The sequence below is a fragment of the Schistocerca nitens genome, chromosome 2, assembly GCF_023898315.1.
Source record: "Schistocerca nitens isolate TAMUIC-IGC-003100 chromosome 2, iqSchNite1.1, whole genome shotgun sequence".
Classification (NCBI taxonomy): Eukaryota; Metazoa; Arthropoda; class Insecta; order Orthoptera; family Acrididae; genus Schistocerca; species Schistocerca nitens.
Window position 1 is genome coordinate 491,374,289 of NC_064615.1, and position 12,878 is coordinate 491,387,166.

Genomic DNA, 12,878 nt, shown 5'->3' on the forward strand with positions numbered 1-12,878 from the left:
TAGGGCAAATTCATTACTTCTGTGCTTCATTATCTGTTTTGGAGATTAATATCAAACACATTTAGTCATTTATGGAAGCTGACTATAATCTCTGATCACTTAGTCTTTTGCTTGACACTTTACTTACTACTTAGATTACATTTTCTTTCCTATTACTATGATCTTAAGATTTTTTGGTCAAACTGAACATTAGACAAGAGAAGATCAAAAGCCTGAAAAAAAACCAGTTTTAATTTTGCTTTTGTTAATCACATATGATGCTCTGTTGAGAAAAGCTTGTCTATAATACAAGATGTTTTGTTCAAAGTCCCAGGTTCCCCAAGACACCATAACTAATGTGGCCTATTCAAAAATAAACAGCTAGTGCTAGATACAGCTTACAGGAAAATTAAAGAGACCTTTGGAGGAAAGAGAGCCACTTGCATGAATGTGAACCAGGTGAGAGGTTTGCAATTCTGGGTGGTTAGAAATAATTCCTCTAGATGCAGAGCACTGAAAGACCTGAGTCGAAACAAGGCCCCGGGAGTAGACAACATTCCATTAGAACTACTGATGGCCTTGGGAGAGCCAGTCCTGACAAAACTCTACCACCTGGTGAGCAAGATGTACGAGACAGGCGAAATACCCTCAGACTTCAAGAAGAATATGATAATTCCAATCCCAAAGAAAGCAGGTGTTGACAGATGTGAAAATTACCGAACTATCAGTTTAATAAGTCACAGCTGCAAAATACTAACACGAATTCTTTACAGACGAATGGAAAAACTGGTAGAAGCGGACCTCGGGGAAGATCAGTTTGGATTCCGTAGAAATGTTGGAACACGTGAGCCAATACTAACCTTACGACTTATCTTAGAAGATTGATTAAGAAAAGGCAAACCTATGTTTCTAGCATTTGTAGACTTAGAGAAAGCTTCTGACAATGTTGACTGAAATACTCTCTTTCAAATTCTGAAGGTGGCAGGGGTAAAATACAGGGAGCGTAAGGCTATTTACAATTTGTACAGAAAGCAGATGGCAGTTATAAAGAGTCGAGGGGCATGAAAGGGAAGCAGTGGTTGGGAAGGAAGTAAGACAGGGTTGTAGCCTCTCCCCGATGTTATTCAATCTGTATATTGAGCAAGCAGTAAAGGAAACAAAAGAAAAATTCGGAGTAGGTATTAAAATTCAGGGAGAAGAAATAAAAACTTTGAGGTTCGCCGATGACATTGTAATTGTGTCAGAGACAGCAAAGGACTTGGAAGAGCAGTTGAATGGAATGAACAGAGTCTTGAAAGGAGGGTATAAGATGAACATCAACAAAAGCAAAACAAGGATAATGGAATGTAGTCGAATTAAGTCGGGTGATGCTGAGGGAATTAGATTAGGAAATGAGACACTTAAAGTAGTAAATGAGTTTTGCTATTTGGGGAGCAAAATAACTGATGATGGTCGAAGTAGAGAGGATATAAAATGTAGACGCAATGGCAAGGAAAGCGTTTCTGAAGAAGAGAAATTTGTTAACATCGAGTATAGATTTAAGTGTCAGTAAGTCATTTCTGAAAGTAGTTGTATGGAGTGTAGCCATGTATGGAAGTGAAACATGGATGATAAATATTTTGGACAAGAAGAGAATAGAAGCTTTCGAAATGTGGTGCTACAGAAGAATGTTGAAGATTAGGTGGGTAGATCACGTAACTAGTGAGGAGGTATTGAATAGGATTGGGGAGAAGAGAAGTTTGTGGCACAACTTGACTAGAAGAAGGGATCGGTTGGTGGGACATGTCCTGAGGCATCAAGGGATCACAAATTTAGCATTGGAGGGCAGTGTGGAGGGTAAAAATCGTAGAGGGAGACCATGAGATGAATACACTAAGCAGATTCAGAAGGATGTACGTTGCAGTAGGTACTGGGAGATGAAGGAGCTTGCACAGGATAGAATAGCATGGAGAGCTGCATCAAACCAGTCTCAGGACTGAAGACCACAACAACAACAGTGCTACCATCACTTTATACCTGTATTTAACATGGGAAAACAAAGCTGAGCTGCTTCAGACATTGGCCTCTGTTTGCACAAAATCCCACTGATGTTGTTGCAGATTGGGCCAATCAGGTTCTGGTTTTCTGAAGAGAATGACACATTCATGCTTCAATTAATAGCTCCTCCTGTAACCAACTTTTACTACTCACCTCGACCTTGATTTCATTCTCTGCTGGGACAAACCAAAACTCCCACACCACTATTACATTCCGTAATTGCAACAAAATGGATACTGCTAAACAATAAGCTTCCTTCAAGCTGAGTAATGTACTCAAGACTCATTTTAATATCCTGCAAAAACACCAGAAACCACTCACTCACCTTAGTGTTCACTGAGCAGTAGTATGATTCTCGTGCTACAGAAACAAGTCAAAGCCATGCTGATTTCTAATCAGTCATCAAGGTCAGACAGTAATGCATCCAAAGGCATTTCATCAAACCAACAATCTGTGGCTGAATTCCACCAGACCACAAACCAGCTCTTTATGCCCCAACATTTAATAGCTCTTAACAAAGTTACCAAATTTTCCACAATACATCATCTGTCAGGGAACCTCGATTCAATAATAGTATTAGTTAGAACCTTGGATAACTTTATCCAACAAATTGCACCTTCTCTGGAATTTCGATGTTAAACTACACAAAGTCAAACCAGATAGTTGACTTACCACCTCATAGTCTTTCTTGCACATGGCTATCCATGGAGCAAACAGCTCTCTCTCAGCCATTTGTCCAGACTGGTGCTACCTCTAATCCACTTCTCAGTCAAACTAATACTGTCCAATAAGACCATTTTAAAATCATCCTGAACCATTAAAAGGTACGAATGAACGGTATCATTACTTCTTTTAACAATTATTCAACCGTTGTTTAATGTTTCTGGTGGCCAGCCCACTCTTGCTGCTTGCTCCCTGGTGTGCAGCACTGTAAAACTCTGCCTGGCTGGAGAACATATGTACACTCTCAGACTGCAGTCCCAGTGTACATCGTCTTTCTACAACAACATTTTTTCGTGCACGAAATCAATAAAACAATAATAATTCAAAGTACTATCCATCATTACCTATCTAACAGACAAAACTATGAAAAGTCCAGGTTGATATCTAACTGATGATACATAATAGGTTTAGGCAATTCACTTGCCTGTGGTGTGCTACAACGATTTTGTCACCTCACAATCTTCTAGATTTCATGGACTGACCACCAAAAGATACAACACTATAAGATGCAAGATAAGTGCAGAATTACTTGTGGTTGTTAAGCACGAAAGTACTATTATTTTTAGTTCAGATACATTTTGCTGTTGCCAATGTAATCTGTGTATATTGATGTGTCGTTCTGTTCTTTCAGTCATTACCTTTTAGCCCATATTTCATTTTGTCTCTTAGATATAGAATATTCACTTACAGGAGCTGTATTTGGCCATAAAGCTTCATCACCGACAGCACTGGAATTAAAAGCACGAGCCGCCTTTACTCTTAGTCAGCTTCAGTCATTGTTGCCAGGGGTTCTCAACTCATGGCTTGGCAGCAGATACAAGGATGGGATTTTGACAATTTTCACTGCACTTCAGAGCCCACTTCTCAACAAACAGGTAATGTAAAAAGGACATTAAGATCAAAAACTTGAAGTTATAATCTTGTCATAGTGGTGAATTATAATGAACACAACCAATATTTATGCATAATAAACATAAATATTTAATGATCATATCAGACTTTTCAGTAGGGTAATTGTTAATAAGAATGTTATGTGCTGTAATCTCATGAATTATAAATTAAAGAATAATTACATCTGAGATTAAAGTAGACATTGTTCAAAATGATAAAAAATCATAAAGTTCTCAGTGAATTACATAAATGACTTCTGAAAAACTTACATTTCTTAAATATTGAATTTTAAAATTGCTGTCCTATTTTAGATATCAGAAGACAGGCCAAAAAATAATTCAGTTTCTTGTAGTACATTATGTATCAGTGCTTTGTGTTAAGATACATTCAAAACATTTTTGAAGCTTATGATGTGTCAGAGGGAGATGACAAGCTTAGCAGTGTGTCTCACCTACATCGTCTACTTCTTTTCCATTTTCATCTGTATGATGATGATGAAGTCCCATGCTTCTTGACAGAGCATAGGGGAACGATGCGGGAGACCCGCACCATCGTACTAGGCAAGCTCCTAATGGAGGTGTTTTGCCGTTGCCTTCCTCTGACCATAATGGAGATGAATGATGATGATGAAGATGACCTAACAACACCCTGTCATCTCAGGGCAGGTGAAAATCCTTGACCCCGCCGGGAATTGAATTTGGGACCCCGTGCTCGGGAAGCAAGAACGCTACTGCGAGACCACGAGCGGCAGACATTCATCTATATAAACAGAAACAAACCACTGCTCTTCAGAAGCATTCGTTCTGCTAATGTATACTATGCAGTGTTACATCTGATGGTTATTGACACATCTCAGGGAAATTCAGCAGCAAAAGATTTCCACCAATACCTTTCCAGAAGCACAACATGGGTTCATGTACATTCCATGCAATGAAGACTGCCTATATGTGACACCTGTCAGTCAGAATATTAAACGGTTCACAATTTTTTGCACGTTTCAAAGACTTGCAACATATGCTCTAAAATGTTAATTAGGGGCTGTTAATTTTGCAGGAGTGTACCATTTTGAACTTTTTTTTTTTTTTTTCGTTCTAAAGGTTTTTGTAATTAAAGAAAGTTAAGTTTTGTATCCAGAATAAATCTTCCATGCTGCTGCAGGTTTGCACTGTTTTGAAACTCTCTGACAGATTAAAACTGTGTACTGAAGTGGGACTTGAACCCTGCCCTTTTGTGGACATGCTCTTACTGATAGAACTACCCATGTACTACTCACAACCCAGCTTTGCAGCTGTACTTGTACCAGTATCCCTGTCCTCCCATCCAGACATCATGGAAGGTCTCCTGTATTCCTTTCAGTACTATCCTTCTTTCCAGCAGCAGTGCTAGTCTCAAAAGATATTCAGGAGAACATCTACAAAATTGGGAGGTAGGACAGGGATACTGGTGGAAGTACAGCCATGAGGGCAGGCCATGAATAGTACCCAGATAGCTCAATTAGTAACTGTGTTGCCCACAAAATACAAAGTTCTAGGTTCAAGTCACAGTCTTGCACACAGTTTAAATGTGACTAGTATATGATTTCAAAAACCAGTTTAATTTGTCAGTGACAAGCACAATTATGCAATCACAACAAAGTCTGCAGCACTGATTTTGATATGTAAATATTTCACATTTTTCATGTGCTCTCCAAGATGACTGAATAACCAGAAAATCAGAGGTGACTGTTAATCGAATGGTTATAAGACTGGTGGTAATGTATAGCTCAGAAACATGGACAGTGACTGTGACAGAAGAGAAATTCTGAGAAGTTGGGAGAGGAAACTATTAAGAAAGATTTTTGGAGGAGTGAGCGAAGCAGAGCAGTGGAGAATACAGAAAAATAAGGAATTGGAGGGGCAAAATATTAAGATGGTTGGGCCATGTAGAACAGATGTCAAAGGATAGATTGTCAAGGTCTACAGAGGAAATTCAGGTGGCAGAAGGTGGAAAGGGAGACCACAGAAATGATGGTTGGATGATGTAGAGAATGACTTGAGAAAGGTGGGAGCAAGAAGATGGAGGAAATGAGCAGAAGGTCATAAAGTATGAGTTGCAACCATCAGAGGGGTCAAGGCCTTACATGGGCTGTAATGCCTAGGAGTAAATAAGATGGCAGCACCCTCAAAGACACTGCTGTCATTCCACCTTCCATATGCTCCTTCATCGACTGTTATAAATGTATAGCTGCCCTCAACTATGACTTGAAGGTAGACAGAGAAGTACTTTTTGTAATTATAATATGCAGATTTAAGGATATTTCTTATGTAGATATGTTCATGCACACTACAAAATATGTATGAATGCTCAAAATAACTCACTGTTTTGTCAGGGCTTACTTCTAAACACAAAATCATTGTGCCATCCAGTCCATTAATGTCTAGAAAAGGATGTTGGATTTACTACGCCTAAGCTGTCAGTCAATTTTTTGGCTCATGCCTGATGATAAGCTTGACAGACAGTGTGGTTCAAACTGCGTTCACGGTCTTAAGATGCGAAAGAGAGATGTAGACACCTGGAATGGGGAATAGTGCAGAATGAAGAGTGGTTGAGCAAGAAAGGGAGAGCACTTCTAAACTTTGTGTTATGCTTAGCAGCTACCTGTAACTCTTCATTGCAGCAGATGATGATGGCAATGATGATGATGATGTGATGATGATGATGATACATGCAAATGTGTGCTGTCAAATCTGAATAAGTGCTTTCACATCACGTCAGTGTGATTTCCAATTGCATATAAGATGAAGAAGAACTGAAACATTACATAGTGACTCTGAACCAGACTTTAGTCACTATTGTGTCTTTTCTTCGACTAGTGTAGATTTCATTATTAAATCTATTAGTTTTGCTTCAAAACACTATCACTTTATGTTATTGATAGGTATATCTCAGATACTTTAACAACAGAAATGACAGTGAGCCAATCAGAATTCAACTGTCTTTTTAATAATCAGTTTGTGGTCGAATTGAGATGTCAGTAAAAGAAAGGATCTTTCTTACTCGTGCTCAAAACAGAAGCTAATAACTTAATGTTAACATAATGCGCTTTGAATTACTACAGACATACTGTGTCGTAGAAAGCATTTGTTGTTGTTGTGTCTTCAGTCCTGAGACTGGTTTGATGCAGCTCTCCATGCTACTCTATCCTGTGCAAGCTTCTTCATCTCCCAGTACTTACTGCAACCTACATCCTTCTGAATCTGCTTAGTGTATTCATTTCGTGGTCTCCCTCTACGATTTTTACCCTCCACGCTGCCCTCAAATGCTAAACTTGTGATCCCTTGATGCCTCAGAACATGTCCTACCAACTGGTCCCTTCTTCTTGTCAAGTTGTGCCACAAACTCCTCTTCTCCCCAATTCTATTCAATACCTCCTCATTAGTTATGAGATCTACCCATCTAATCTTCAGCATTCTTCTGTAGCACCACATTTCGAAAGCTTCTATTCTCTTCTTGTCCAAATTATTTATCGTCCTTGTTTCACTTCCATACATGGCTACACTCCATACAAATACTTTCGGAAACGACATCCTGACACTTAAATCTATACTCGATGTTAACAAATTTCTCTTCTTCAGAAACGCTTTCCTTGCCATTGCCAGTCTACATTTTATATCCTCTCTACTTCGACCATCATCAATTATTTTGCTCCCCAAGTAGCAAAACTCCTTTACTACTTTAAGTGTCTCATTTCCTAATTTAATTCCCTCAGCATCACCCGATTTAATTTGACTACATTCCATTATCCTCGTTTTGCTTTTGTTGATGTTCATCTTCTATCCTCCTTTCAAGACACTGTCCATTCCGTTCAACTGCTCTTCCAAGTCCTTTGCTGTCTCTGACAGAATTACAATGTCATCAGCGAACCTCAACGTTTTTATTTCTTCTCCATGGACTTTAATACCTACTCCAAATTTTTCTTTTGTTTCCTTTACTGCTTGCTCAATATACAGATTGAATAACATTGGGGAGAGGCTACAACCCTGTCTCACTCCCTTCCCAACCGCTGCTTCCCTTTCATGCCCCTTGACTCTTGTAACTGCCATCTGATTTCTGTAGAAAGTGTCAATAGCCTTTCGCTCCCTGTATTTTACCCCTGCCACCTTTAGAATTTGAAAGAGAGTATTCCAGTCAACATTGTCAAAAGCTTTCTCTAAGTCTACAAATGCTAGAAATGTAGGTTTTCCTTTCCTTAACCTATTTTCTAAGATAAGTCGTAGGGTCAGTATTGCCTCACGTGTTCCAACATTTCTACGGAATCCAAACTGATCTTCCCCGAGGTCGGCTTCTACTAGTTTTTCCATTCGTCTGTAAAGAAATCGCTTTAGTATTTTGCAGCTGTGACTTATTAAACTGATAGTACGGTAATTTTCACATCTGTCAACACCTGCTTTCTTTGGTATTGCAATTATTATATTCTTCTTGACGTCTGAGGGAATTTCGCCTGTCTCATACATCTTGCTCACCAGATGGTAGAGTTTTGTCAGGACTGGCTCTCCCAAGGCCGTCAGTAGTTCCAATGGAATGTTGTCTACTCCCGGGGCCTTGTTTTTTCACCTCAGGTCTTTCAGTGCTCTGTCAAACTCTTCACGCAGTATCATATCTCCCATTTCATCTTCATCTACATCCTCTTCCATTTCCATAATATTGTCCTCAAGTACATCGCCCTTGTATAGACCCTCTATGTACTCCTTCCACCTTTCTGCTTTCCCTTCTTTGCTTAGAACTGGGTTTCCATCTGAGCTCTTGATATTCATACAAGTGGCTCTTTTTTCTCCAAAGGTCTCTTTAATTTTCCTGTAGGCAGTATCTATCTTACCCCTCATGAGATAAGCCTCTACATCCTTTCATTTGTCCTCTAGCCATCCCTGCTTAGCCATTTTGCACTTCCTGTCGATCTCATTTTTGAGATGTTTGTATTCCCTTTCGCCTGCTTAATTTACTGCGTTTTTATATTTTCTCCTTTCATCAATTAAATTCAATATTTCTTCTGTTACCCAAGGATTTCTACTAGCCCTCGTCTTTTTACCTACTTGATCCTCTGCTGCCTTCACTACTCTTGATCCTCTGCTGCCTTCACTACTTTATCCCTCAGAGCTACCCATTCTTCTTCTACTGTATTTCTTTCCCCCATTCCTGTCAATTGTTCCCTTATGCTCTCCCTGAAACTCTGTACAACCTCTCGTTTAGTCAGTTTATCCAGGTCCCATCTCCTTAAATTCCCACCTTTTTGCAGTGTTTTCAGTTTTAATCTACACTTCATAACCAATAGATTATGGTCAGAGTCCACATCTGCCCCTGAAAATGTCTTACAATTTAAAACCTGGTTCCTAAATCTCTGTCTTACCATTATATAATCTATTTGATACCTTCTAGTATCTCCAGAATTCTTCCACATATACAACCTTCTTTTATGATTCTTGAACCAAGTGTTAGCTATGATTAAGTTATGCTCTGTGCAAAATTCTACCAAACGGCTTCCTCTTTTATTTCTCTCCCCCAATCCATATTCACCCACTATGTTTCCTTTTCTCCCTTTTCCTACTCTCGAATTCCAGTCACCCATGACTATTAAATTTTCGGCTCCCTTCACTACCTGAATAATTTCTTTTATCTCATCATACACTTCATCAATTTCTTCATCATCTGCAGAACTAGTTGGCATATAAACTTGTACTACTGTAGTAGGCATGGGCTTCGTGACTATCTTGGGCACAATAATGCGTTCACTATGCTGTTGGTAGTAGCTTACCTGCACTCCTATTTTTCTATTCATTATTAAACCTACTCCTGCATTACCCTGCATTACCCAACTATTTGATTTTGTATTTATAACCCTGTATTCATCTGACCAAAAGTCTTGTTCCTCCTGCCACCGAACTTCACTTTTCCCACTATATCTAACTTCAACCTATCCATTTCCCTTTTTAAATTTTCTAACCTACCTGCCCGATTAAGGGATCTGACATTCCACGCTCCGATCCATAGAACGCTAGTTTTCTTTCTCCTGATAACGACGTCCTCTGGAGTAGTCCCCGCCTGGAGATCCGAATGGGGGACTATTTTACCTCCAGAATATTTTATCCAAGAGGACGCCATCATCATTCAACCATACAGTAAAGCTGCATGCCCTCGGGAAAAATTACGGCTGTAGTTTCCCCTTGCTTTCAGCCGTTCGCAGTACCAGCACAGCAAGGCCGTTTTGGTTAGTGTTGCAAGGCCAAATCAGTCAATCATCCAGTCTGTTGCCCCTGCAACTACTGAAAAGGAACCACACGTTCCACACGTTTGTCTGGCCTCTCAACAAATACCCCTCCGTTGTGGTTGCACCTACGGTACGGCCATCTGTATCACTGAGGCACGCAAGCGTCCCCACCAACAGCAAGGTCCATGGTTCATGGGGGTAGAGAAAGCGTTTATTACTCATATTTTGACCCCCACCCCCCATAGACTGTGCTGAGGTGGGGTGGCTCAGGTACCTCAGAGATTCAGATACCCATACCATAGGCGTAACAACAATGAAGAGGTGTCTGCAGGGAGGCCAGATAAACATGTGGTTCCTGAAGAGAAGCAACAGTCTTCATCAGTATTTGCAAGGACAGCAGTCTGGATGATTGCCTGAACTTGCTTTATAAAATTAGCCAACATGGGCTTGCTGTGCTGGACCTGTGAACAGCTGAAAGTGAGGGTAAACTAGTCATCGTTTTTTGTTCAAGTGTGTGTAGTTTTTCTTTATGGTTAAATGATGATGATGTCCTCTTGGGTAAAATTTTCCAGAGAAAATAGTCCCTCATTTAGATCTCTTGGCAGGAGGATATTGGCATCAGGAAAAACAAAAGTGGCATTCCACAAGCCAGAACAGATCACTTACTGGGGTATGGAGGTTAGAGAATTTAAAAAGTGTAATTGATAGGCTGACAGATATAGAGGGAATTAGTGAAGTGTGATGGCAGTAAGAATGGCACTTCTGATCAGATAAGTGTTATAAATACAAATTAAGTAGAGGTAATGCAGGAGTAGGTCTAATAATGAATAAGAAAATAGGAATACAAGTAAGTTGTTATAAACAGCATAGTGAATGCACTATCATAGCCAAGATAGACATAAAACCAACTCACACCAAGTTTATATGCCAACTAGCTGAAGAGATTGAAAGAATTATGATGCTATAAAGGAATTATTCAGATAGTTAATAGATAAGAAAACTTAACTGTGATGGGGGACTGAAATTTGATAGGAAGAGAAGGAAAAATAGTGGAGAATGTCGACTGAGGAAAGAAATGAAAGAGAAACCTCACTGGCACTACTTTGTGCAGAGCAGAATTTAATCATTGTTGACACTTAATTTTCGAATTATGCAAGAAGGTTGTTTGCATATGGAAGAGACCCTGTGGATACTGGAAGGTTTTAGATTGGTTGTTTTATGGTAGGACAGATATGAGAGTTTCAGAGGGAACATTAGGCAAAGTTTGACTGAAACAGAGGAAGGGAAAACAGTAGAAGGTGGATGGACAGCTTTGAGAGGCAACAGAGAATCAATTAGGTAAAAAGCCATAGCCTAGTAGAAATCATTAAATAAAAGTGTGGTTTGAAAAGTTCTCAGAATGGAATAGAAAAAAATGCACTTACATCACTGAAACTTTTTTTTATTTTTCAATGTAGTCTCCTTGTAGATTAATGCACTTGGTCCAACAGTGTTCCAGTGCCTTGATGCCATACCGAAAATGACTTTCCTCCAGGCCTGTAAGATGATTGTCAACTCCAGCTATCAGTTCTTTGTTTGAAGTAAATCTGTCCACCAAAAAAAAATTTCAGTTTTGGGAAGAGATGAAAGTCTGATGGAGTCATGTCAAGTGAATAAGGCAGGTGTGGCAACAATCCATGCCTTAGTTCGTGTAATTCTGCTTTGTCCATTCTCCTGTGTTTTTGATCCAGCATCAAGAGCCGCAGCACCCATCTTGAGGATAATTTTTTCATTTGTAATTCTTTTGTTAAAATGTGACATGTCTTTTCAGATGACATCTGCTAAGCGTGACCAATTTCACTCACTTTCAGTCGGCGATCCTCCATGACCATTTTGTGCACTTTTGCAATGATTTCTGGAGTAGTGACACATCTTGGCTGACCACTGCTTGGATCATCATCTAAGCTCTCCCGACCAAATTTAAATTCATTTGTCCACTTGACAACAGTTGAATATGAAGGAGCAGAGTCCACCGGTGTATTCTGGAAATCAGCATGAGTGTCCTTTGCTTTCGTACCTTGCACTACTTAATCACTCTATTCTTTCCATCTTCACAAATCACTACACGAGAACAGCAACAGATCCACGTCTCTTCCAAGAGCACTGGCGTGGCTCGTGTTCACAGGCAACAGTCCAATGAATATCATGTGAACGACTCGTTGCACGTTTATGAACCACCCTTGTAACATATGAATGAAAGCACTTAATGAGACAGTAACTTTTAAAGATGGGCTTAATTTTTGGTGAATTCTGTCCTGAGTTAAGTGAAGTTGGCTGCTTACCTCAGGGTCAGAGGGATGTGTAGCATGACCACTGCTGGGTTAGAGAATGTGAGAATGGGAATGCTTGTCTTCCAGTACTGTCAACTCGTACTGAGGAGCTGGTGTGGTATAAATTTTCACACGAAAATAACATGGAATTGTGAATGTGCATTACACAATCACCCTCAAATGCAAGAAATGTGAAATTAAGTTAAGGCTGTTGTAATATAACACAATGAGTACAAGAAAACACATTCAAGATGCTTAGTAAATATTTGTGATCATGTTTCATGTTGCATAATGCATTTGAATATAAGAACAATTATTGTTATTAATCATTTGCTCACGCAGCCAACACCACAACATTTCATCAGGCAATAACAGTGTCACAACTTTGGGGTCAGGGAACAGTTGATACGAAGTGTTTTGAATGGTGACGACTTTTAACAATCAGTACTTGAGGGCCAACGGCCAGCTTATCACTTCCTTACGATACTAGTCTGTTGGGGTTCATAACACTCCAGTTTATGTAGGTTACTAGTTAATAATAAGATGAATACACAAGCAGCCCAAGGTGCTGCTGCACAATGTCGGTGTTGGCTCTTGAGCAAAAAAGTTTGACGACCACTGGTGCAGGAGCATATATGATTCTGGGAAACATAGATACCATGCAAAGGAAAGTTAAAGATACCTCTGGGGAAATGAGA

The 12,878-nt window shown here is 39.6% G+C and overlaps 1 protein-coding gene across 3 annotated transcripts in view; it reads left to right on the plus strand.

Annotated features, from left to right (window-relative positions):
* Positions 1–12,878, plus strand: part of LOC126236441 (sorting nexin-14-like) — a 233,372-nt gene that overhangs the window by 203,649 nt on the left and 16,845 nt on the right. For all 3 annotated transcript variants that reach the window (XM_049945754.1, XM_049945755.1, XM_049945756.1), the window contains one exon: positions 3,430–3,614. In XM_049945754.1, coding sequence (XP_049801711.1) covers positions 3,430–3,614 — 185 coding nt within the window. The remainder of the gene's footprint in view (positions 1–3,429; positions 3,615–12,878) is intronic.